The sequence below is a fragment of the Haliaeetus leucocephalus genome, unplaced genomic scaffold, assembly GCF_000737465.1.
Source record: "Haliaeetus leucocephalus isolate CR32 unplaced genomic scaffold, Haliaeetus_leucocephalus-4.0 Scaffold101, whole genome shotgun sequence".
Lineage (NCBI taxonomy): Eukaryota > Metazoa > Chordata > Aves > Accipitriformes > Accipitridae > Haliaeetus > Haliaeetus leucocephalus.
The window spans coordinates 2302651-2329666 of record NW_010972537.1 but is presented as its reverse complement, the minus strand read 5'-3'; the positions used below and the strand labels follow the sequence as shown (position 1 = coordinate 2329666).

General features: G+C 46.3%; 1 protein-coding gene across 3 annotated transcripts in view; it reads left to right on the top strand.

Annotated features, from left to right (window-relative positions):
• Nucleotides 1-19384, top strand: part of RBFOX2 (RNA binding protein, fox-1 homolog (C. elegans) 2) — a 109643-nt gene extending 90259 nt beyond the window's left edge. For 2 of the 3 annotated variants that reach the window (XM_010585382.1, XM_010585381.1), the window contains exons 7-13: nt 1882-1935; nt 2088-2180; nt 3295-3427; nt 8802-8841; nt 16984-17072; nt 18020-18092; nt 19238-19380. In XM_010585382.1, coding sequence (XP_010583684.1) covers nt 1882-1935; nt 2088-2180; nt 3295-3427; nt 8802-8841; nt 16984-17072; nt 18020-18092; nt 19238-19282 — 527 coding nt within the window. In that variant the 3' untranslated portion in view covers nt 19283-19380. Of the gene's footprint in view, nt 1-1881; nt 1936-2087; nt 2181-3294; nt 3428-8801; nt 8842-16983; nt 17073-18019; nt 18093-19237 lie in introns of all 3 variants that reach the window. The other variant, XM_010585383.1, reaches the window with a different exon arrangement.
• The last annotated feature ends 7632 nt before the right edge of the window (nt 19385-27016 follow it).

Here is a 27016-nt window from a genome sequence, read left to right as displayed (position 1 = left end):
ACCTGAATAGAGAAAGACCAAGTTGTTTGGGTAATGAAGAATCCTGTTTCATCGGCATATCTTGGTGGTTCTGTCTGTGCAGTAATTTCATTGCATAGGCATATATAGCATAAAAAGGCGTTCTTCTCCCGACAGAACTGAATGCTGCTTTGATAGAGATTTTGAATCTGAGTCCTTGTCCCAAAACAGGCAGAAAAGTTCTTTTTGGTCTGAAATGTTTCTAAACAGCTTCAACAACTCAGGAGGCTACATATAGGTAGTTGCTAGTGTGAGAATCCATCTTGATTACAACATAAGACTCAGAAGTCAAAAGATAGAAGAATTCTATTTGTGGTTCTGCTACTGACTTGTTGCGTGGCTGTTGGCAAATAAATCTTACTTTGGTTACAGAACCTGGGGAAAAAGGGCCAGGCAGAAAGGCTGGGATTCTGAGTCTCAGTGTCTGAAAGGAACCAGGAGATTTTGTAGCAAAAGGCAACGCAGCCACGTTATGTTATCGTGAAAACAAGGGCAGAAAATGCATATGACTATTTGGTAACAAAACTTGGCTTACTTGTGAAACCCTGATAACGGGCAGGAGTATTTTGCTTTTGCAGCCAGCAATTTAAAGCCGGGTTTAAAGCTACTCAAAGGTATTTAGTATTAGGCCAGGCTTAAGGCATACTGACAAGTGGTCATACAACTTGTTAAACTTGAGGGTTGATCCCAGTCCTCTCGTTGCCACCACTCACTCAAGTGTTTTGCCATCAAGGTAGGCAGGGCAGCAACATCGTGCCCAGTCTTGCGGAGGGAGCGGGCATCGCACCCCTTGTTGATACTCTGCCGGCAGATGAAGGGGTGGTGTTGATGGGCTGCAGTTCACAGAGTTGTTCATACGGTTTCTAGGCTGGTTAGAGGTGTTAAAGTGCAGTAAGTGCATCAGGACTCCAAGACAGAGGAAGGGTATGGATTTATTTAAATAAAAATACCTGTGTGATTGCTAGCTGAACAGCTGAGATCTTTCCTGAAAGGAATGCTTTGCAGAAGCCAGCCCAGATCTTGTTGTTAGCTTTACACCCCTTCTCTCCCTCGATAGAAAGGTCGGGGGCGGGGGGGGAGCACAGATAAGTTTCTAGATCTGAGTGGAAATGTGTTCCTCCTCATAGCCCAGTGATGACTTCTTTAAGCACTATTCTCTTGTAGGTTTTATGTTGATGATTTGCAGTTCTTGCCAATTATCCAGATGATATTAAAATCAATGCTCTGGGAAGGCTTTCACCTGAAAAGCAGCATAAAGAAGACAGGAAATACTAAAATAACAGAGAGGAGAAAATGTGAGATGAATAGGCTTAATTGCTTTTCTGCACCATAGTCGTGTAATTCAATTAATGAGGAAATTCAGGCACTTGCTTTTTAGCAGATCTCTAGCAAATAAGACAGAAGGGTGTTTTGAGTATTCAAGGCTATAAATTGACTTGCCCGGGATGACAGTCGGGGCCAGTGGCTTTAGAGAGGTTTGAATCCGCAGCGTTCCTGGTGAAAGCGGGCAGGAGCTGGAGGAGCTGGCAGCAAGGTTCGTGCAGGGAACGCAGGGTCGCACGGTGCTCGTGGCGAATATGCATATAAGGTAGTTGGCATTCCCTCAGCGGTGCCTCTGCTGTGCTGCGGATCAGCCGATGTTTTGCTGTTCCCTCCGATACAGCGACCTGTACCTAGAACTTGACATTAGAAAAAGGCAGTTGGCCTCCATCTACACCAAGGGGGATTGAGGCAAAGCAGAAATTGGAAAAAGCTGTGCATGTGAAGCTGGGGCGCATGCAAGAGACCGTTCCCCCTACCCACGCTGCCCGCTCCTTCTCTTGGTGTAGATTTTGGCATTCACTGCAGTCTTTGTTGTTTCAGGTTGGAAGTTGAGTCCTGTGGTTGGAGCGGTGTACGGCCCTGAGTTATATGCAGGTAGAGCTTAAGTAGACACTTCCACTTCTGCCATTTAACTGCAGTGGTGTTTGTTTATGTTCTCAATCTGCTGTTTCTTTATAACCTTTTTACGTTTGTTTGTTTTTGTTTTTTCTTTTTTTTTTTTTTTATTCTTTTTAAAATTAAATTAGCGTCCAGCTTTCAAGCAGATGTCTCGCTGGGCAATGACGCCGCAGTGCCCCTGTCAGGAAGGGGGGGTATTAACACTTACATTCCTTTAATCAGTAAGTAGCCCCCGTTGGCCCCTGTATTGTTACTGTGCTTGAGTTAACGATGACCTGTTACCCTTCTTCTCTCCAGTCTGTATAATATATACTTGAAAGGATGGGTCTCACTGGGAATGAGTTTACTTTGAGCCAAAGTATACTGTGCAGTTGCTGTAACTGGTTCATCTGCAGTGTGTTTCTGTACTGGTGAATGGGTCTGAGCGATGAGGAGGCTGCAGAACAGGGGGAGGGTGCGTGTGAGGAATAGGCCATTCCCTTGCCCCCCTCCCCCTTTCGAAATCAAAGAAACCAAACAGACAAATCCCTAAAGTACATATTATACAAGCTGCTAAACTGCGAGTCTGCAGGGCCCCCAGTGGCATGCACCTGGACGCACGTTGGGTTGGGTTTGCGCCCTGGGACTCCTTCCCTCTCGGTATCTGTTTATTACATGTTTGCAGATGCCTCTGAGGTTTTACATCATTTCATCACGAGCCAGTTTACTCCAGCGTAAAGCGTAATAAAGCAGGCCTCACTATAGACGAAGCCAGTTATTGGTCACGCTTGTTAAATGAAGGTGGGCTCTCAGTAAACTGGCACTTTATGGGAAATTTCTGCTGCTGTTATATGGGCTATCTTGTCTTTCAGGCTTTAAAATGAACATACAGAGGATTGGGTGGCAAAGAGTGGGAGGGGAAAGGAGGGAAGAGACTGATGTAAGTTGGTTGACTTTAAGGGCCTCTTGACAAATTATTTTAAAGAGCCTCTGCAGTTTTGGAAGAGCCGCCTGCTATATTGATAGTAACTCTCTGCGCTTCTCAGACTCTAACCAGACTGCATGGCGGTGTCAAAAGGCGGGGGGATTTGTACCCTGTTTGTGGTGGGTGAGGCATGCCAAAGCATTAACCTCTTGCATGCCAAACCTCTCTGCAACCCCTCTTCCCCCAAAGGCCATGGTGTAGCAGGAACTATGTATGGGATGCTTGCTGGGATATAAGCATGCCCCTCTGCAGGATTGATGCCAAATGTCCCACCGCTGTGGAGCTCTTGTGTCACTTTGTTTGAAGCAGACGGTTGTTGTCTGGGCAGGAGCTCGGATCCTTTTCACCCTCCACCTTGTCTGTCTTTACAGTTCCAGGCTTCCCCTATCCAACTGCAGCCACCACAGCAGCCGCGTTTCGGGGAGCCCACCTGAGGGGCCGAGGAAGGACAGTGTATGGGGCAGTCCGGGCGGTACCTCCCACAGCCATCCCTGCCTACCCAGGGTAAGCACTGGTCACGAGAGCAGAGTGCTCTGCACAACTGTGTCAAATAGCTCATCGGTTAACCAAAACATGACTAAAATTGTCTGGATGGTGAGAGTCAGGGTATTGCTAGTGCCAGAGCATTCTGCACACGATGGTGTCCAGTGGGGGCAAATCTAAATTTTTCCGTGTTAAGTTCTTGACTGAAACAATTTTCAGTACTTGCAACAGCTTGAAGTGCTGATGGATTCCTTCTCATAACTTCTCAATTTGTCTACATGGTATTCGTCATCCATTGACCCAATATGTTATAGTGCTGCTGAGAAGGACACAAAGAGGGAAGGTCTAAAGTTTCCAAAAAGGTTCTGCTCTTTGCACTCTATTTGCATTTTAATATCCAGGAATGAGGAATATTGTCCATTACCTTCATGCCTCACCATCTGGCAGTAGGACACAGAAGAGCCAGTTACCCACAATGGATTTGCTTTCTTTGTTGGAGACGGTTTAAAAAGGTTTAAAACAAAGATTAATCAAGTCCATTAATTTAAAGCTGGGAGCTTTGGGATATAGGGAGAACGAAAGTGCAGCGTTCTTCTAACTGTTGTACATAGCAATGGTGAATGTGTGGCCTTAGCATTCTTTGCCCTCTGACATTTCACTAGTAATGCAATGGAACAGATGCTGTTCCGAAAGAGTATTCTGCTGTTTAAAAGTACAGGGAACTAGGTTCGTATGTGAGTTTTGTTTGGGGTTTTTGTTTAAGTGTGATGGAATGACAGATAAATCAGCAAATCCCTTCCGAACTGTCTTTTTTTGTTTCTGATTTTGAGGATGCTTTATTCTTATTGCCTGTCTCTGGAATTTTGCTTGCCATATTTTCCAGGCAACTTTTTCAGAAAGAATAGGAGTAGGAAAGAATCCTCCAACACAGAGAAGTGGACTTGACCCTTTTTTCCTTTAGATTAGACCCAAAAGGGAAGAAAATAAATTATAAATCTTTTATTAAAAAGGGAGGTGGAAGCCACCCACATCAGTGCAAGGAGCTGGCCTGATATATGCTGGATAAGCTTGCAATAGCTTCTGTAGCAGCTTAAGCGGTGAAAGCTACTGTGGCCCTTTGTTTTTAGAGTCCAGTCTGATATTTAAAGTAGAGCTCAAGGGAGCAAGCTGCAGTGGTCATCTATCTGTCTAGCTTTGCTCTCCAGCAAATCTGGCAATGTTTGTGTTTAATTCACCAGAAGACTTTAAATGAAACCTCTTGTCTGAACACATTGGCCTTCTGAACAGACGGTTTCTTCTGGGTTTGCAGATCCACCTCTTTTTTGCCACCGCTCCTAGTTCATATTCTATATCCTCCAAACATAGCCTCTGACCTGCAACTTGTCTGTCTGTTGCTCTAAAAATGACCCAGTCTGGTTTTATTGGGAAGCGCTCCACAGTGAAACAGAGAAGCAAAGCTGAGCTAAGTGCTGCCGTCAAGCAGAATATGAAATATTCCCACTGGGGAGGGGGGGATGTGCTTTTCATCCCTGGAAGTAATGGCTGGAGTATTCCTAGCAAGAGGCTGTCACGAGTGGTGCGCTGGGAGGGACTCTAGGCTTGTTTTTGATATAAATCCAGCCTGAGTCCCGTATAAAAGGTTTATTTCCATTTGGAATATGGGCCAAGCTCCAATGATTATCCCTTCCAAATACTGCCTCGTGACTGTGTTTACTTACATTACGTTGAGTTTGACCCTGCTGACTGTTTTCATGTCTTCATGGGCAATGTACTATCCAGTAAACATTTGCAGGGCACCAGTAAATAAGGCAGGCTCACAAATGACCCAGAACTGTCCATAGTCGCAAGCACTGGGATGTAATTAATTAATTCTGGTGTTCATTGTCATCATAGTCTGAATCTCTACAAGATATTTTGTAGAGGGAATTTGATTCCTCATGGGATAATACAAAATGTGCTATTCAGTTCCATGTTGCAGTAACCTGGAGGACAGCCACCGCTCCATGTGGGCACTGTTGACCTCCATGGAGGCAGGCAACATTCCTGACACCTTACGCTGCATCAGTTGCTTTTTTCCTGGCCAGTGGAAAGATGACACCATAAGATCAGTCAGCAGCACGAGTGATCAAGACATAGTGAGTAATGTCGAAGAAGAGAGGAAAGTAAGCTGCAGGTTAACTCAAACCTGGTAGAAAGAATTGGTTTTCACAAACCTCAGTGGTGGTTAAGTTACAAAACTTAATGGCATCACTGCATTTGAGAGCCTAGCAGAATTCAAAAAATACAGAATGTAGATTAATAAAAGCTCATTGGAATTGCCATACTGGATCAGACCTGAGGGCCATTCAGGTTAGAGTAAGTTTTGACAGTGTCTAGTGCTAGATACTCCAGAGGAAGGTGCAAGAAATCGTATCGTTCTTAAGAGTTTTAACGTTTATTTCAAGAAGATTTACTAATGCATATGTGGAATGTAAATACTTACATATAGACGTGGATGTTTATCCAGGGAAGGCTATTCACACCCTAGAAAGCAATCGCTCAGACCATTGGAGAGGATGTTAGATAGTCACCTGAGCCTGACCTCAGAATACAAATGCAACCTTCAATTTATAACCGAGGCAGCATTCAGTAGAAGTAAGGAGACATTATAACCTCTGATATATAGCATGAGTAAAACCTGTACTGGAATATTGCCCTGATTTGTAGCAGCCATGCTTTCTGAACAAGAGTGCTGACAATTTACACTTAAGACCAGAAGCTGGAAGAATTAAGCCAGTCTGAAAAAAAACTTGCCTACTTGTAAAACTCTCAAAACTAAATAAGCTTGATCAGTTTTATTTCTCAAACTATAGGTTAGGCATTGACTTGTTCCTGGTCATTAAGTACCTATATGAAGAGTAGGCTTGCCATAGTAAAGAGTAATTTAGTCTAAGAGTGTAAATATATAGAGGATTCACTGACTCAAAGCCAAAAGTAGATAAAAGTCAGACTAGATATAAGGCAGTAGGGAGCTTTGGGGGTTTGGAGTGGGTTTTTTTTGTTCCTTTTACAACACAGTCAACTGTTCGTACACCTAAACGATTATGATGGCTGCTTTACAAAACCAGCATATTTCTTTTTCTTGTGGATGTCTTTTAGCTCAGCTAGTGGGCTTTTTGCAGATACCACTGAGATTTGATGGGCTCCTGGGCTGCTTTATGCTTCTGGTCAGTCTACATAACCAGAATGGTCTCTGTGGTTCTCAAATGAAGGACTTCTCTCAGTTTTTGCTAGCGTTAAGTATCGCAAATACGGATATTCTAGCATATAAATAAACCTTGCTAAATTTCAGCCCTGGCAGTCGATGTCAGTCAAGTCCTAACTGCAGGAGAGATGGAAGATGCACGTGTGCTTGGTTGTTTGGACCCAGGGAGTCTCACTCTTACCTGTCATTAGTGTCCCTTGCAGTTTTCTCTGGAGAGCTGATGCTAGCATCTCTTGCCAACAGGATTCTAAATTACAGGAATAGTGGCCTGATCCAATGTGGTAATGCTTATATTCATCCAACTGATTGTGTTTGGAATAACTGTTAAAACTGCTAACCTGTTCATAAACCAACAGTCACTTCCTTTGTCATGCGTTTGCCTTTCCTGCAGGAGCAGGTGGAGTATCACTGCTAAAACACTCCTGGTCCTAGATAGAGAACCCAGCAATGTAAGTCACAGCCCCAGGAGCCAAATTCTTTGTTATGTGGTTGTAAAAATTTAGCTTCAACAAACATGATCTTATGGCCTGCTTCTCCCTGCTGAAGTGGCTCCCCTCTTCCTCTAACAAGGGTCTCTATCTTCATATCTGCTCCCACCGCTCTTGGAGACCATAGTAACTTTGTCCATTGGGAATGGAGTGTATTTTTCCTGGGGAAGACAGCAAGACTAAATTATTCAAGCAGTAGCTAACACTGCAACAGATTTTTTTTTTTTAATTTTATTTTACTTTTTAGTAATAGCATGCAGAATTTTGGCAAGATCTGCTGGGCTTTTTTTGTGTGTGCGTGCCTTACAATAGGTGGGTGTCTGAGGGTGGCAGGCTCTTGGCAGCATTTCACATTCCATCTGATGAGTAAAAAATTATAGTCAAAAGGAAAGCTAGTGTTCCATACGTTTCTTGTTCCTTAATGCTACTGGTAAGTCATGCACATCAGATCCATGAACATCACAGATGGTGGGGCTAATGCTTTTTAAAGCCTTGAGCAAGTTTGTACGGAGCTATTCAGAGGACAAAGGAGGAGGAAATTCCTCAGTCTGAAGCACACACTGAACTCGAACGGGTGGGGGGCATCCCCTCTCTTCCTTCCTCATCCTTCCCCGACCCCTGTCCCCAAAGCAAGCCGCATAGTCTTACGCTAGCGAATGCTCTGGTAAGAGCGGCTCTTTGGGAACCCCAGGCTCTGGTTTAACAGTTTTCCTGCTTGAAGTTCTGAGAGAAAGAAAACTATGGCTTAAAGCAGAAAAAGCACCATCCCATGGAAACCCTTCCAGTTGCTCCTCTCTGCTACGGAATAGGTCGTTACTACCAGGGACTCCCACTGCACCTTTCAATTCTCGGACCTTGGACCAGTCACCTAACCTTTTTAGCTCATTATCTCTGCTTGTGAAAGCAATGCATTGTGGGTATTTTTGGTTTTTTCTTTTTAATTACATTTCTCTGTGTTTACTTTGATCAGAGTTGATTGACTTGTTTTCCTGAGGTGTTGCATCGGTTCTTTAAGATGCTGAATAATAATACTTTGCATGCTTGTGTGATCAGCCAAATCTTATCGCATGTCTAATGTGCAGGGTAAAAGCAGGTGATGTATGGATGTCAGAAACAAAGTCATGCAGCCCTGTGAAGCTCGAAATACGTAATCGTACAGAACTCTCTGAAACGTGCTTCTGACATAGGTGACTTCAGCCCCTGTGGGATGCCTTCTGAGGGGCTCCTCGATTTCACAAACCCACTTCATGAAGCCAATGTTTCCACATGTTTAGGGGGGTAACTAAAATCATTCCAGGAGAATAACCAGAGCGGAGGTTTCTAAACCCTTGTTTCTCTTCTTCAGGACATCAGATCTTTTTGAGTCTATTTTTATTGTACAAGATGGTGGTTCCCCTCCCTCTCTCCTTCGCATACTGTCTCCCCCTCTGCCCGCCCCTTCCCTTTGCATGCCGTGGAAGATGACTTGGAGCCGTCTAGCGTGCGTGCGCACACACATTCTCTTGCTGATTTGCTCCTGCCAAAAGCCCAGGTTGTGGATTCATACATCACCTGCCTGTGTAAAACGCATGTGCATGCTGCCGTCCTCAATAACCGGAATGTGTTTTCTGTTCTTTTGTTTTTTGTTTTTTTGTTTTTTTGTTTTTGTGTGGATTTTCTGCAGTGTGGTTTACCAGGACGGATTTTACGGTGCTGACCTCTATGTAAGTACACACACCGGAGCCTTCTCGTCCCCAACCCCTGACAAGCCAGCCTTTTTTTTTTTTTTCTTTTCTTTTCTTTTCTTTTGGTTTGTTGGTTTGGTTTGGTTTGGTTTTTTAAAATATCATTTACTTTAATTTTCTTCTTCCTTGTGGATATATATATTTATATATTTAGGAATGCAAGCATGCTTCTCTGTCACTGCGCTTGCCCCTGGGTGCAAGACCTAAGCCTTTGGGTTTCCTGATCATGGCCAGGGTCAGTTTACTGGGTGTCCTGTCCCCCACATGCACACTGCTACTAATCAACCTGAAAGATGATTAGCGAATTAAAATTTCTCTCAACACTTCTCTTGTTTACATAATTTGGATATAAAAATAACAGGACTGGTTTAGCCTCAGACCTTCCCTTTCCTTCTCCCCCTCCGCCCTCCCCTTTCTCTCCCCTCTTGGGGCCCTTTCAGGTTTGATTTGTGCAGCCCACACTAAACTGAGCGAGCTGTATGTTTAAAAACGTTCATGTGCCACTGGCATGTGGAGATGATCCCTTTGGGGAAGACACTGGGGCTGATTAAAAATGGAGACCAGGATGCTAGAGTGAAAACTGACATCTCATTTTGCTGGTAGAAATGGTACCTAAATAGGCTAGATTCTCTCGCCTCTTTGGGGAATTGTAAAGTACAAATACGCGGAGATGTTCAGTTAGAAGAGTCAGCAGCCTCCTCCTGTCTGGGAATTAGCTCTGATACCACGGGAGACTTTGTCCTGTCATTGTCTTTGTCCTACCCAGCCAGGCTGTATTGCAAATCTCCAGGGCATCGGTGTATACGTAGGTGGGTCGTGGATGGAGGGATTCTGACTGGCCAGTGAGAAAAGCAGTTCCCTCTCCGATGGAGAGCTGTTGCAGAGCAGCTATGGTAGGAATGTGCCTTTCAAAGCCAAAACGTTCAGGTCCACTACTGCCATTGCAACTCGTGGCCTGCCTAGCCCTAGCAGAGTTCCCTTTCGTGGGACTGTAGGTAATAGCTCTTTGGAACTGGGGGAGTTTGTATTGGGTAGCAGCAGAGTTGTCAGCATGGATTTCACATCCCCGCTCCTTTGAAGGTGCTACTCCTGATGTTTATGAAGAGGACCCTGGGGTTAGACTCAAGATAATGGATGGAATTAGGTTTGGGATTTCGTTGGCTTATACGGAGCGTCAAGCCTTGTAAAGGCGCTTTTCCTAACACAGTTACAGTGGTTGGAAGACGTGCTCTCTGAGCATAGAGATATTGGGTGCGTTTCTTCATTCTTAACATATACTATCGTGCGCGCAGTCCTTTAAAAATTGATCTGCCTAGTCAAGTGTTTCTTTATAAAACTGTGTAAAGGACTACAGAGCCTTCTGGTTTTCCCACGTCACTCCTAAAACACCAGCTTTACAGACCACTGACTTTGCTACAGCAAGTAAGCAAGCAAATGAGCAATGCTTAGTCCCTTTTCCCTCCGAGTATGGCATATAAGAGGCTGTCATGTTGAAAGGGAAGACTGTCCAGGGTTACTCCCTATTTCTTTTGATAAAGCTCCTTCAGAGCTTTATCCCCTATTGCAGGTGGGGAGGAGAGGCTTATTTAACATGTTTTAAGGACAGAGGCTTCAGTAGTGAAGAATCCCCGTAACCAGGTGGTGCTGCAGTGCAGCAGCATCCCGTAACACAAAACCAAGCCCCCAAGTCAGGTCAGAACCATTACGTGGACTTCTGACGACTTCACTGTTGGTGGCTTTGGTCTCACCGTCAGAAAGCAGGACGATAGAAGAGGGGGCTCACCCAGGGAGACGGCAGTGTTTTTTCCTATGTTATTGCTGCCCAGAGCCCTCCGATGGAGCTCAGGGAAAAAGTTGTTATAATCCTAATATGAAGTTAACGCTTCTAGTTTGCTTGGCACAGGTGGAATGATGACAGTGTCCCTGTGCCCCACTGATTTGTCACGCTTTTCACTGCAGTGCTTCTGGCCCCCTGGTTGCTGTGAAAGGCTTGTGCAGGTTGTGGAAGGGATGGCAGAGGGTACTTCGTTTAGGACTGCGGGGAAGGTGAAATTGAGGTTCCCTAAGGTCTTCTGAGTCCATAGCGTTGTGTCAAGGAAGGGTGGAAAGGAGCTGAGCTGGCAGGGAGTGGTTAGTGGTAGGCGAGATGAAGGGGAAGTGTCCCAAGTTTGGGCTGCTTTTTCTGCATACATGTTATGCACCGATTTCTCATTTTCCTCCTCCTCCTCTTCCTCACTCCTTTTCTCTTTCCTGGGGCAACCATCCTGCTAGCCATTTCTTCTGTGAAGAAGGCATTCCATCTCTTGTTGGATGCGTCCCACTCTGGCAAGACACCTGAATTCATAAAACAACCCGCCCCAGGATGCAGAGGGCTTCATTTCGGATCATAAGAAAGGTTATCTTTCTTCTACAATGGGGTCAATCTGGGTGGCGGGGGGGAAACCCAAACAAACCCACCCGTGCGAAGACCGCTCCTGCCTGTGAAAAGCGTGCTTGCATCCACTGGAAAGAAAAGGCTGGTGAGCCCCGCCGTGGGCTGTTTGTATGATTGTTTCTTTCCACAGCTGTGTTTTTTTGAACTGCTCTTCCTGTGTTCTGTTATAGAATAGTCTTACAGGAACCAATCATTAGCGCTAAAATACCTCAGGTAGGAGTGCCAGTGTGACCTGCCAACCGATCAGATTGTGGATTGCAGTGGAAAAAACTGAATTATACTAACCATTCCAGCACCACATTAGAGATGGGAACAGAGGCTTTTTTAGGGCAGCGCAGACTCACGTGTGATCCCAGCCCCCGCTGTAGCAGGGCGGCGTGTGTCCAGATTTCACACCGAGTGGCATTTCATTGAAAAAAAAAAAAAAAAAAGTAAATTCAATGGAAGGGTTAACAAGGTCATGCTTGTCCCATTACCATGTAGAAGCACCTGCTGCAATGGACACCGTTGTCCTGTCACCTCTTTTAATTCATTCATGCTCATTCCTGGTGCACATATGCCACCCTTCTAATACAGAAATACTGGAAATGGTTCTAGCCCTTTCTGCTTCTTAACTTCTGTTATAGGGCAGTTTGGGGGTGGAGAGGACACATTTGAGATACGACAAATACAAGATCCTAAAATCGGGCTCGCTGCCTAAACCTGGCAGGTGGTCAAACGTATCTAACTAGTCTAGTACCAGGAGTTACACATTTCTCCAGGGGTATGGGAACGCTTGTGTCTTAGTGGCGTAAAGGCTCTTTGTAGTAAAGAGGCCCGGCAACACGCTTTGTGTGCCCATCTAAGGCAGCAAGGGAAAAAGAAAAGGGAGGTTTATATCATAGGATACACTGACATAGTAAGCTGTAGTTTTGGATTTCCTCGTGTTCTCGTTGGATTGATCACCTAATACGGACCTGAAGAGTGGAAAAGAAGATGGACTTATTTTGAGCTGAACTGTATAGTCTTAAAGTACTCATTTATCTACGTTAACATGCTCATTAATTGGAACGCTGCTTTAGTTGAGATTGCAGCTTCCTGTGTATGTTGTTTTGCCGTGTTTGTGTTATTTCAGAGAATATATGACAATATTGAAAAAGCTATTGTCTAATGTTAAAGAAGGAATTTTAAAAAAAAATATTTTCTTGCTTCATCGATGAGCCAAGGATGATAACATCACAGAAGAGTCATTTTAAATTGGGGCTTTTGTGAATGCCTGAGCAAATACGGTTGTTGGACAGTCGAGATCTATAGGCTCAAGTGCTACACGTTCACATGGGGAAAGGGGTTTAGCACAGCCCCAGCAGCACTGGCAGGACATCCAGAGAAAGAGAACTTGAATTAAGATAAGCAACATGTAGGGTGGTATTCATCTCTCTCCCATGCTCCCCAGACAATCCAGAAGACTGTACCAGAAAGGACCAATCTGGATTTAGACAGTCCTTTTGGTTGTTACTTACTGCCCAGTAAAACTGCATAAGCCTTTTCCTTAGTTCCCCTATTTCCTTATCGAGGCAGTGTTTAAACTGTCCTTTCGATAGAAATGTCTCTGACTTAACATCTTCACAAGAAGCTCAGCCGCACTCATTTCTTTTGAGATGAGGCTAAAGATTTTAAAAACTGAACGTAGATGGGTAAACCTGTCCCTGTGGAGTCACTTCACTTAAATAGATGGAGTGGGGAGTTTGCACGGCTGTCCTGGGTTTCAGGGACTATGCCGCTCAGTGGTGTCTTCTGTTGCAGTTTGGCTGTGGCACTGGAGGAGTGTGGTGCAGCTAGCAAGGGCCTTTTTTTTTTTTTTTTTTTTTTTAATTATTTTTTCTTTTACTGGGAAACACGATTGTTCATGTTTGTTGAAGATGCTGTACTCTGTTACAGTTTATATTTACTAGAGTACCCAAAGTGAGTGGCATCAGAAATCACTAGGGGTGGTAGGACCGTGTAGCTGAGGTTACGGATGAGCTCTGCATACCAGTTAAAGTTGTGTGTGAACAGGAATAGCAGGAGAAAATAACTGGTGCATTGGATGAGCTGAGCAGGGCTTTGATGGAATTCTAGGAGGGTCCCAAGTTATGGAGAACAGGAGCATCAGCTGGGTAAGGCAACCTGCACAGTGTCTCCTTTGCTGTGTACCGGTCCCAGAGTTGGGTGAAAGCATTTATAAAATAACGAGTAATAGTCGCAACTTCCCTCCTCTTTCCTTTACCCTGTTTTGGTGTATTTGGACCTGCTGGTCATGCTAAATACATCCCCGTGTCAGAAATCCCCCAGCTGTCCACACTCATTGCTCCTATGACAGGAACGTACCATGGCCATTATAATCCCCATTTTTGGTTTTATTTGAAGTACACACAAGTAGAATTTGCAGACTGCTTTGAGCTCAGCGGGTCTGCCCGTGCGTGTGTACCTCTATCCTGTGACTTTTTTTTTTTTTTTTTAAATTAACAGTAGCTTCAATTTTGCATCAGTGCATGGTTAAAAAGCAATACACATGTCAGCTATTTCTTAACTTCATTTCTCCAATGAATTATTTCTCCTGTTTTTTTTTGTTTGTTGTGCAGTTGACTGAAGAAATGTTAACATCCCGCTCTAAATCTCTCAGTGGAGTCTCTGTTCCCTTCTCTGATATAACAGATGGGTTATTGCTTGTTATAATTATTAACATTGTGGTGTGGGACAGGGCTAGGGTGGGAGCCATTTTGGGGGGCGAGGGCGGGAGGCTGCGGGAGTCGTTAAGGTTGGAATGTTAACTCCAGTGGTGACTGACTGTTTCCGTAATAGCAGGTTGTTGTGGCTGCACGCTCTAGTACTTGAGGCTGTGTACTTCACTGAGCTTGTGGTAGAGCCTAGGGCGAACTGCTGTCCCAAGAGAATGCTGGGATGGATAGAACTAGCCAATATGAGTCTGAACGTGGTGACTTTGCTGGTTGTTCTAGCTCCAGATGTCAGCATGCTTAGTTTTTAATTTTGATTAATAAATGTTACGCCATTCCCCCCTCCCACACCTGATTCCAACCCTTCTTTTCTTTTCTTCTTCTTTTTTTTGTTTTGGTTTTGTTTGGTTTTGTTTTCCTTTACGAGAGACATGAGTTAAAAGAGAATTACATGATAACCCTTTTTGGTTTCAAACTGCATCTTGCTGTCATGTTCAGAGTATGTGCCAGGCACATTTGAAACGGCTTCTGATCTGAAATGTGGCTGGCAAGTGTGGGGCAGAGTGGGAATCCGGGTGCGTGCTGAAGCCAGCAGCCTTGCGGAGGGTAGTGCCGGGCAAAAATGCCTCGTACACTGGGTGAGACCCCAGCAAGAGTTCAGGAAGCTTGTAGGCTTAAGGGAATGCCACGATGACATTGGTATGAAGTTTTGTCTTAATTTGGTGAGGCCGATGAAGGTTTGATTTGGATTAAGGCTGCACCTCGTTCTTCTCGTCTCCGTCATGTTTTGGAGGTGGGAGTAATGGCGGTGCAGTGATAGCATGCCAAAACCAAGCTAAACCTCCCCAAACCGCCAATCCAAAATGCAGGGATCGAAAGAGCTAGATGAGATTAAAAGGGCAAAACTGTAACATGACATCTCTTCTGGGCAATGTGGTGATGTTTCAGAGGTGTAGATTTGTGTTGCTCTTTCTTCTGTTAACTGGAAGATTGAAGAGGCTGTAAGTCCCTCTCCTCTGGAGTAGGAAAGGGTCCCTAGGGGCGTTTTGGATAGCATGTTAGCCTTCGTGGGACTAACACAGGCCCCACAAAAGCAACCACAATTAATTTAAAAATCATTACTTCCAATTTAAAAGCTACCTAACCCAAAATCGAGCACTGCTGAGCAAACACACAGTCCTGTAGTAGAGCTGATCTTGTACTCTTAGTTATATATACGCAAAAGATCTATAGGGAAGAAGTGGTAGCGGTATGTTGAGCTGATTCTGGAGGTGAAGAGCGTAAGTCTGCCTTCTGGTCCTTCAAACTCTGAAATGTCAATTGGAAAAAAAAGAAAAGCCAGAAGCAATCTGGAATTTTTCTGATGTTATTTATGGCTCATTGTGTTTCTAGCAAATCAAAGCCACGGTTCGTTTACCATTGCCCCCCCAAGTTAACAACAATGCGTTCAGAAGTGTACAATAAAGATGGAACCTGGGCTTCAGAGCCCTCTTTGCTGCCTGCCACGCAGCCTTTGCCCCTGGTCTGAAGGCGGCTGCCCTCCGTCCTTCATTGCTGCAGGGTGTGCAGAGCCGCCTGCCTGAGCCAGGTCTTCCTCTGGGGCAGGATTCACCTTTTGCCATCCCAGCTCTGAGTACCTTTTTAGTAACTACCTCTCATCAGCGTAAGCATTTTAAAGACCTTTAGTACAGGTGTGTAGCATGGGCAGAAATGCAGCAGCAGTATAGACCGTTCTGGCATCATTTCCCCTGACCCGCTGGGGTTTAACCCCAGCCAGCAACTAAGCCCCACGCAGTTGCTCGCTCACTCGCCCCCCCAGTGGGATGGGGGAGAGAATGGGAAGCAAAAAGGTAAAAGTCATGGGTTGAGATACGAACAGTTTAATAGAACAGAAAGGAAGAAACTAATAATGATAATAATAACAATAATAAAATGACAAAAATAATAAGTGGAATATACAAAGCGAGTGATGCACAATGCAATTGCTCACCACTCACTGACCGATGCCCAGTTAGTTCCCAAGCAGCAATTCCCCCCAGCCGCACTCCCCCCAGTTTATATACTGGGCATGACATCCCATGGTATGGAATACCCCTTTGGCCAGTTTGGGTCAGCTGTCCTGGCTGTGTCTCCTCCCAACTCCTTGTGCCCCTCCAGCCTTCTTGCTGGCTGGGCACAAGCAGCTGAAAAATCCTTGACTTAGTCTAAACACGACTTAGCAACAACTGAAAACATCGGTGTGTTATCAACATTGTTCTCATACTGAACCCAAAACATAACACTATGCCAGCTACTAAAAAGAAAGTGAACTCCATCCCAGCTGAAACCAGGACACCTTCTTACATGGAGGGAGGGGAGAACGATCTGGTTGGTATCAATGTCAGTTTGCTTATTGCCAGCCCTGAGACCGCCAGGGATTGTCTTCTCTGACCATCTTTTCCTGATTGATTTTTGGCTTCTCTGGCTATTGATACTTCTACGCATCTGGACCAAACGAAATTCTAACCTTTTGGGTTTCCCAGGCTTAAAAAAGAGATAGAGGGGGAAAAAAGGCAGGAATTTCTCTGAATGGTCCCCTTTCTAAAATACACGCCTCACAGAAGTGCCCACCTCTGATTTCCCCATCGTAAGAGGAAGGGGACGTAAAAATTATGTTGCATGCAAGATTTCAGCTCTCTTCTAGTTTTCAGTTCTTCCATGTCAGATTTAATTTCCTGCAAGGATATAACCATGCTCAGGCTTGCTTTAGTTTATTCCTTCTGCTAAACGGGGTGATGGACCAGGGAGACTCTTCCTTCTGAGGAAAGGAATATACATGAGTTAATGGGCGATGCTTGCGATAGACATGACATGGGAGCTGATGCAGTTTGAAACACTTCCTCTCCTTGTGATGTGTGTGACTTTTTTTTTTTTATTATTTTTTTAAAATTTTATTTTTTATGCTCTGCGTGGGTGGACAGGTATCTGTAAAGTCAGTTCTCTTCTCTCCTGCAGGGTGGATACGCAGCCTACAGATATGCACAGCCTGCTACTGCAACAGCAGCCACAGCTGCTGCAGCCGCTGCAGCAGCTTACAGCGATGGGTATGTAAGGGGGAGGTGTCTGTGGGGGCTAGCTTGCTGTGCTCAGGGATTCAAGGAGCATTGATCCATTACAGTACTTCTATTTCTTTCCCCGTTTCTTTGTCTTACTTGCACGCGCACACGTGCATGCACAACCCAACATGAAAGACTTGAATGCACGGTTTGTCTCTCTGCTCCCGGGCAGTATTGCCCTCCGGTGTATGTGAGCTGGCACGCATCCTGGCCTCTTCCCTGTCCTTGCGATTCTCTGCACGGAGGAGGCGGCGTGGTTACGGCCTCAGAGTCAAAAGACCTGGCTCGCCTTGCCAGCTCCTTGCTCTGTGACTCTGGGCAGGTTGTTTAATCGCTGGGTGCCTTTCTCTCCCCATCCATAAAGTAAAAATTGCTCAGCTCATACGGTACTCTAGGATGCTTTAACGTGTGGCTCTGTATAGATACAAAGGATTATCATCATCAGAGTGCTTACCTTGAGATTTTTTCATGTCCTGTGCAGTGAGGCCCTGTTTTAATCCTAGCACGTGCAAGACCATTAAATTTTATACTCCCTTCTCATTCTGGAGAATCCCTCACTGCTTTCCATTTAGCAGCTGTTACCGTGCCAGTAGCGCTAGTGCCAGCAGTCACTCTCCTTCCAAATTGCATCACGCGAGGTAAGGGATGCGCTAGCCCTCATTTTGAAGGTGCTGACCTCCTTCCTACAGGTCAAGCTCATGGCTTCTGCCACATTCCTCCTTGCAGGCCGTTCTCTCGCCCATCTCATACGATGCATGGCAGCATGCCCGTAGGATCTCTTCGAAGAGGGGCTGCCTGCGTGCATGTGTGTGCATGTACGCATACATGTGTGTAGAAGGGTATGCTGCTTCCTCCATTGCCTGTGGTCAGACAGCTGTTTCTCTGCCCCTCCAAAGTGACTTTTCTCTTTTTTTATCTTTTCTTCCTCTCTTCAGTTATGGCAGGGTGTACACAGCAGATCCTTACCATGCCCTTGCCCCTGCCGCTAGCTACGGAGTTGGCGCTGTGGTAAGTGGGATTTTCTTTCCTGTGCTCTTTCTCATTTGCAGCATGGGGAACAGCTGTTCACTAGGCATCAGGTAATGAAACGTCACCCAGAAAAACGTTTCTATTGAGGGAGGAGATCCTCAGCTGCAATGCTGGGTTCCCAGTTGTTCTGCATTCCTATGTTTGTGTGTGTGCACTAGGAAAGGAGCCAGGTTGTAGGAGACCAGTTATTACTTAGTCTTGCACATCACCTAGTACAAAGGAGATGGTAGAAGAGTGACCAGAAATGCCAGGAGGCAGAACATTGTTGGTGAATCAGTAGAACTGTATCAAGGTGGTATATAGAGCGATAGTTAGAGATGCAAGACACCCTTTCTTGCCATTTCAGTTAACTTTAAAGGCTTGTGTTGCATGTTGAGAATCAGTTCTAGGAAGCAAGGAAATAAGTTGTTCTTGCAACATCTTGCAGCAAAGCTGCTCCACTCGGTTCCCTCTTCCACTAGTGGAAGGATGCGGTGTCCTGCCTGCCAGCAGTAGTTATGCAAAGGCAGGAATGAGGTATGCTGGCATCGGAGGGGAGTGGAGCAGCTTGCTGAAAACGCGTGCTTGCCCATCTGCTTCTAGCCAGCGCAGTATCTGTGTTGTTGCAAAGGCTGGAATACAAATGTGTTCAGAGAAAAAGACACCTAAATATAGCTATCTGTAGCGTAGCACCTCTGTTTGAGCCTCAGCTCATCATGTGGATTCTCTTTAGGGTCGATGAAGGAAAAGCAGGTACTTCTAGGATACCAGACCGTCGTGTCTATTTTAGACCTTTACCTTAAGGTGAGGTGAAAAGCATCCTAGAAGTCCTGGTCTCTGCTATCTTTAAAGGCAGCCTGGCTCAGAGATGAGGACTCAAGAGCCCTCTCTGGTACTGCGCTCCCTTTCACCAAGACTTGCCAAACTTCACTTCCAGCTGGCTGGCCATGAGCACGTCCTCCTGAGCCATGTCTTTGGTTTTGCAGGCAAAGTTCTCCTCTCTTGCTTCTTAGAAGTGCTGATGGTGGTGGGGCAGTGCCAGGACATGTCCGTTAGTCCTTTTGAGATCTTTCGGGTGCTGTCCTGAGTATTTCTTCACAGTTCTCCTCCTAACAACCTCTTCTTCTCTCATTTAATTTCTACAGGCGAGTTTATACCGAGGTGGCTACAGCCGATTTGCCCCCTACTGAAGTGACGTGAGCCCCCTGCAAGTGGGACAGCCCCCCCAGTTCATGAGGCCTGGCTATTGCAATATTTACTAGTAGAGGAACTCTATAGCAAGACGAGGAGGAAAAACAAAAAAAAAAACAAAAGAGAAAATACTTTTTTATACCTCACTATGTTCTTTGAATATGTATTTTTTTTTCCTTTAAATTTCTGCCTTTAATTCTTTTGTTCCAAAGATTGTGCATTTTTTTTTTGGTTTTTTTTGTTTTTGTTTTTGGGGTTTTTTTAACTGTGGTAAAAATAATGCATTTCCGTGTCTGTATGTTGGTGCATAGCTTATCCTACCAATCACGGAAAAGGCAATTAGCGATAAGGAAAGCTGTTAGAAACTGGTATGATGCAATTAATCAGGAACACGCAGACAGAGTTACTTCCCTGGGTCTGGTGCTTGGTGCCTGTGAGACAGGAGGACGTGAGGGAGAAGTCTCCACCTGCTGTGTTTCTGGTCTGCAGAAAGAAGCACTCTTTGGCTGTGGCTGGGACCTAAATGCTGGTGGGAAATAGTCATTTACATTTGGAAATGGGGGAAATGCAGAGACTTTCCTCGTTTTTATCACCATCTGACGCGCACAGGTTGGGACAGTTTCAGCAGTGTCAGGATTTTAGACTTGGCAAGAGAAGATTTCCTCAACCTGCCCAAAGACTTTGGCTGTTATCTGCTGTATAGGGGACAAGACTTTGAAAGGAGTTTTTGATGAGGATGATCCTTCTCCCCTACACACAACTTACTCTAGCTGATTGTTGTCCATTGCTGGTGGCTGTAATTATATTAGTTTTCCTTCCTCCTTTTCAAGATCTTTCTCCCTTGCTGTCCCTTTCCTCCCCTTCTTTCCTTGAGGAGTGGCAGATGCAATGCAGCATCACACAGAGTACCTCTGTTGCGGACAGCAAGCGGCTAAACTTGCGGAGGTGAAGCACACGCAGCCTGGCAGAGGAAGAAGGCTGGCAGAAGAACCTGCATCCGTGCCGTGCTCGGGCGCTCCGAGGTCCAGCGTGCGAGGTCTCCTCCTGTTCGTCCTGAGCTGCTTAGGCGCTTCTCCAAGTAACCTGTTTCAAATAACATGAGTGAGGAAAAAACAAGTCATGTATAAGCTGCTTGAGGCAAGGGGCAAGCAATGTGGGTTTGTGTGGGGGAAGAGGGTCTTTGATATCTAAACGTGATCCTGAAGTAGTTTTGTTTCTGTCAGGAGTTTAAGGGCAGGCAGAAGCAGTTTGTGCAAGCTCTGAATTCATAGGAACTTCCCACCACAAGCTATTTCAGGCCCTTACGTAGTTGTGCTGGAGCCCCTGGGTCTGTTTTGCCCAGCCTCTCATAGAAAGTTGTGCACCTGGTCCACTGAGTCCATATAGACACTACATATTAGAAGATCTGGAAGCAGAGAGACTAGTTAGGGGAGGGCTCCATGACTCCCAAGACCATCTCCCTCCCGCTCTCGCGTACAGTGATTTCGCTGTGTTTCAAAGTTAGCTTTTTTAGATGACTGCGTGAGCTGTGCCGTGATGGGGAGTTGCTCTTCTCCAGACCTCCCCTGCTCAGCTGCTGGCTCCTAGAGTGCTCCCAGTAACCCCAGTGATCAGAGGCAGGGTCTCTAACCACATGGTAGAGAAATGCAGAAGTGCGGTTTTACAAGGCTGCCTCAACTCCCTCGATCGGTACTGGGGTGAGCTCACCACCCCCAGAAGGGCTGCTCGGAGCGTGGGTTTGTTGGTGGAGCCTCTCCAGCTCCTGTCGTATACCTGCTTCTCCATCCACCGCTGATACCAGAATAGGAAACCTCCTGCATTTTAACACTAAGCAATGTCAACAAGCAGAGCTCCCGGGGAGGTGTCCTGGCCCAGCCACACACAACCACGCTTTTTTTTCTTTTGCTCTTCCCCAGGGATACACATAGTCTCTCTGTGTGCAGCAGAGAGGAGGCACCTCAAATGGGAAGGATGGGGAAGCCATTAGTTAAGCTAGAGACCCTGAAGCTATTGATTCTCTGGAGGAATAGCTAGATAAAGGGGACACCAAACTGCCAGCCTGTTGGCCACCTGTTTTTTTTTTTTCTTTCTGGTTTTGTTGTTGGTTTTTAACTTTTTTTTTTTCCAAGCCAAAGTTTGGTTTGTTGCTGTTATGACAATTTTTTTGTTGTTTGTATATAAATATTTTAGTTAGCTTGAAAATGGGGAGGGGGGAACAGGGTGTTGGGGCTTTCACAAAATCTAGGAAATGAGGGGGACTTGGGGTGTTTGGGGAGCTTTTACTGCCTGAGTTGGTAGGGGAGGGGAGGACTTGGGGTAGAAATAGTCGTATTCAAGGGGAGCCATTTCCACCGCAGGGCAGCCCAGAGGACTTCTGGAGCTGAGATGCAGCAAAAGCTTCTACCAGACTTGCTCTACCCACCTGTGGGCAGAGGGGCTGAGCGCGGCCGTCCCTTCCCTTTGCCCGCAGGCAGTTCCCCGTGCAGCGGGTCTGCAGGCTGCGAGCCGGAGGACCGCAGCTCGCGGAGCCCGCCGGGAGCTGCTGCTCGCCCCTCTGCCCCTTTCCTACCTTTCAGTTCAGCTGGTTCTGACTGCAGCTCCTTGAAAAAGCTGGGTTCTCCTTCCCCGAGTGCCCTCCCCTGCCCTGGCAGTGCTGCCTGCAATCCCCCCCCCCCAGCCACTTGGCCTCTCTGGGAATAGGCCAGCCCCATTTCTGCCTCCGAGCAGAAGTCTATGCATGGCAGCTTCAGCCCGCCCGAGTTACATTAGGAATGTGAGGGGTTTAGTGCAGAAGCGCCCAACCTTTGCGGGGCCGTGGGTCCCCTGCTCTACGATCTCCAAGTAATACCTGCTCTAGAGCATTCAGCCCGATTCCTCCTGTATCCGAGTCTGGACTGCTCCGGTCGCTCCCTGCCAGGCTCCTCCAGCGCATTAAGCAGTCGGTGTCTCCTCGACTCCGTAGTTCGTGCTGCAGGATCCCTGCCGAAGCAGCTCGTGAGCTGCAGACGGGATGCCGGGACTTTTGCGTGGCCGGGGGCTGGAGGTAGCTCACTGGTTCCAGGTCTCCGGAGCACCAGACCTCCCAAAAACTTGCACGCCAGCTGGAATTTTGCAGCGAGGTTTCTCGAGTGAGTGTTGTGCCGTGGTGGGAGAGCTCTTCAGCCTTCCTTCCCTCTTGGCAAACAACAGCTCTGGTTTCACTCAAACGTGTTACAAACTGGCTTAAGGTGCATTCAGAGTAGCCACGCCGTGGCTATATCCATCTTCTGAAGAAGTGAGGACAAAGCCTATATCTCCCTATGCAAAATGAATTACACTTAATGAATTAAACTGGGCCCTGGCTTATTTGACCGATGGCAGCTAGTGCTTGTCCCCGAGACGGGTCTGCAGTCCCAGGTCCCTCACAAAGCAGAATTTGGCTTTCCGAGGGAAACCGCACAGGCAGCCTGGCAAATAGCTTGCTGTTTGTCACCTTCTAGGCTGGTGGCATCCGGGATTCCTCTTGATGTAGAGGAAAAGATGTTTAAGTGTTGCTGTTTGTACTGTCTTGCAATACATCTGGCCAGCACGTGATATTATACTGATAAAATTTTGGATTGAAGAGTTGATTTATTTAATGTGCTGGTCTGTCTTTCCTTATGGGTACAGTTGTGCTGGTACAAAGATGACTTCTACTGGTATGGCCTATTCTCTACTGGGAATAAGTTATATTGATGCCCAGCACGTCAAGAAACTGTTGTTCCTGTCCCTGTGCTAGGGAGGCTGCACTGTTGCAGGTGGGTTAGCTTTTCTAAGAAAAGCCATGATGGGACCCGGAGGCAACGGGGAGCTCGGTATGAGCCTGTTATAGCCAGCTTTTCCCAGGTTAAGCAGTTCTGTGGATCGTGCGTCATGAGTTCTGATAGACAAAGCCATGTTTTAAAATAGCTGTGGCTTGGTTGTTTCAGTGCCCGAGAGAGCGGACTTGCCCAGTGAGAAAGAGCCCTAGCTCAGGAGTCCGAGACGTGTGTTTTGGGCTGGGCTCTCTTGGTGATCCTCGAGGGTCGGCGTGGAGCGGTCGTGTCGCTGCTCTAGACTTCGCTTCCCCGTCCCTAAAGTGAAGTGAGAGTATATCCCCTGTTCTCACCCGTTCCGAGATGTGTGGATGTTGAAGGAGGAGGGTTATCTGAATAGCTGGCTCGAGTGCTAGTCGTGAAACGGTTCGTGAAACCATTTCCTTGCCTGAAAAAGAGACGCTGCCTGCTGGGGTTTTAATTCCAGCACCCAGAGCTTCGGCAGCGGGGAATACAAAGCGGAGCCTCCCAGTTCCCACCCATGTTTTTCCCCAACCCGTCCCTATCTGTATCTTCCCATCCCGGCCCTGAAGGAGGAGGCGAGCGGAGGACAGGTTTGGGGAGCACCTAGGAATTGAATAAAGGGAAACCCAAACGACAGCTCTGGGGAGCGCTTTTGCTGAGTCTGGCTCTAAAGGGAAAGCACACGGGCAGCAGGGGGGCTGCCGGTGACCCTCCAGCCTGGCAGGGGCAGGGGAATGCTGTCCTTGGTGCAGAGGGGTGATTTTTTTAAAAGTGTGTTACCTGTTTGCACTGTTTTAAAATAGGAGTGGGGGGGGGGGGAACAAAAACAAAACCAACCTAGTGAACAAGATGAACATCCAATGTAAACTTCTTTGTGTTTTTATTTTGTCATGCTCTTGGAAAATGTCAAACATTTTGTAGTATACACCAGTGAGACTTGATTCTTTGTTGCATAAAACACTATTTTTGGTGATGTTAATGTCTGAAAAGCCCCTTCTCCCCATCCCCACCTTACTGATTGCCCTCTCCGCCCTCCAACCCCGGTAAACTTCTCTTCTACAATGAAAACTCCAGTCAACAAGGCAAGCAGGAGTCTGATAGCCAGAGCGTGAAATGGGGCCCTTTCCAAGCAGGCTCTGGGGTTCTCCCCGGCGCGCTTTGCTCTAGCCAGGAGTTGGCAGGATAGCCCCCGTCCCTCTGCGGCGATGGCAACCTAAACGGGATTTGGGATGTCCCAATTCCCATCTCCGTTGCCACTGCTAACCCTGGAAGGCAACTTCTTGCTGGTGGTTGAAAGCGCCGGCAGCGGTTGTCCTCTCTGGGCGGTGGGCTGGGGCGGGAGACCAGCTTCCCACGCTGCCTCTTGACTCGGGGTATAGAGCAAGAATGCATCAGCCAGAGATCTTGCCTGATTTTGCCAGGAGATTGCTGGTGTCTAAAGCCGTCCACCTGAATAGTCATTTGGCTGGCAGTCAGCAAAATGCCGGTTAATCTTAGGAATGGTTTTTCTTTTTTATTAATTTTTTCTTTTTTTTTTTTCTTTTTTTTTGGTTCTGAAGTGGGTCAATAAATCTCTTGCCAGATTCCCAGTTCTCTGCTGGTGGAGGGGCTTGTTGCTTCCCCAAAGGAGTGAATTCCTTACAGAAATCAGGCCTCCCACATTAGTAGTCTCAGTTTTGGTCATGTTTGGTTTTTTTGTTCTTTTTTTTTCTGTTCACAGTATTTTGTGTGTGCGCGTGTTGTAGTTTTGGCAGCTTGATTTGGCTGCGTTATCAAGTGACGAAATAATCCTCTTTTACCCCAGGGGATATGATTTGGTTTTGGTTTTTTTTTTTTCTTTTTTTCCTTTTTTGTTTTTGTTTGTTTGTTTGTTTTTTTAATATGTATATGATAAATCCTGCTTGTAAATAGCTGGAGCTAAAACCTGGGGCTGATAGCAAATGAGAGCCAGGGCTGTAGAGCGATACGGAGCTGGTGGAGTATTTTACTGACCTCACAGGCTGATCTACTTGAGACTTGGAGATTTTCAGTGCGAGGCTGAGATGCCGCAGCACCTCCAACGGCAGCGACGGACTTGCCCCTTCACGCGGTCTCCCCAGCACCTCCCATTGCCAGGTACCGCCGGGGAACAGGACGCGTCCCCAGTGGGATGCGTTCCCTTCCCCTGGATCATTTCCTAGGACGCCCGAGCCGCTTGCCCAGGGTCCCATTTCCCTGCTGACTCTGGAGAAGCAGTATCTGCATCCCAGGGCTTTGTGACAGCCTCTAACTTCCCGCCCTCCCTCGTTAAGTATCATATTGTATAGTAGCTTTCAGACCATACAGTATTCATTGGGTTATTCCTATTATTATCAAGTAGCTGGAATTGTGAAGGTCGGAGTAGTTAGATCTTTAGCTTTTATTCCTTTTTTTTGTATTACTATCCATGTGTATAAATTATTGATCATGTTGCTGGCTTTTATAAACTCTAAGCAAGGGGGGAACCCTTCCTAACCCTTTGCAAATGGTAATGAAGCACTGTTTTTAAATAAAAGAGAGAAACACCAGTCTGCTGGCTCCTGTGTGTTTGTTTTTCAGTGCATCTGGATGAATTTTGCTGGTGCATCTGCCTGGCAGGTAAAAATGCAAAGAAGGGAACCTGGTTCGAAGAATGAGCTGGGAGATGGGATCTTCTTAACGGCGACAAAGGGCAAAGCCTTGGCAAGTCACGCTGGCGAAATCCCAGCCCTGTCTGTTCATAACGCCGAGCTCGCCGTAACCCCACGCCTTTCCCTGCCATTCTTCCCCATTGCCGCTTATTAGCAGGAAAGGGCCGTTTGTTTGGTATTCGATAAGGAGCCTTTTTTCTTTTTTTTCTCTCCAAGCCTAATCTGTGTTTGAACCTGTTAGTGTGGAGGGAGAGACAACAATTTCAAATTACGGTATCAGCATTTTCTTTAATGCCTGTGTAGTCAACCTCCCGCTGTCTGTGTTAGCACAGGTTTAATAGTTAACGCACACAACTGGAAGCTGGTGTTCCTGTGCTTGGCATAAATTTCCTCTGGGAGTTTGGACATGTCTTTTAATCGCTGCTCCTGTTGTCCTGCCTGTAAAAGGAGTATCGCTGCAGACAAGCAGAAGTTCATTCATATTCTGCAAAGTACTTAGAGATCCTCAAGTGAAAGATGTCATGCAAATATATATTCATATAATCAGATGCCTTTTCCGCTGAAATGATCCTAAAAATAACAAATAATAAATCCCTGGGGCCAATTTGCAAGTAATTATGGAAACTGGTAACTGAGAAAAATGATACAGCAAAATATGCCTAATACAGTTGAGGCCGGCGCAAGATTTTACTGCTTTTGGAAATGCAAGGTACCAGGAACAAAAGGGGTGGGATAAGGTGTGTCCCTGGGTGGTAGGATTGTCAGTAATGATGCGGGAAGGCATCCTTAAGCATTCCTTCCCGGTATTTACCAAGGAGCTGCAATGTGTTCTGTCAGATGATCCGCATTTCATTCTAACAATAACTCAAGAGGATGTTCAACAGCAACTGCTAAAATTAGGTGCCTGGAAATCAGGGGTGAATAATCGTCGTGGAAGAGCTAGTAAAGGGATTCTGCATCGGTGAGACTGGGAGAGGTCTTGAAACGAAGCTCCGCTGTGCTGGAGGAAAGCTAATGCAGAGGCATGCTTCAAAAGGGAAGCAAAGGTCCTCTGGGTCTTCCAGCCCGCCTTCATTTCAAGGCAAAGCCATAAAATGGCTGATCCTGGAATTCACTAAGAAGTCATTAAAAGTGGTGTAATATCACTGCATTGCTGAATGTGAGGTTTATCAAAAGTAGAGCTTGTCAAAGGAAGCGGAGGCGGGTCATGGCTGATGGCGAGCCACGGTGCCCGTTTCGGTGTGCGTCGGTAGCATCCACGGAGGGCGAGGGTACCGCTGCCGCGTCA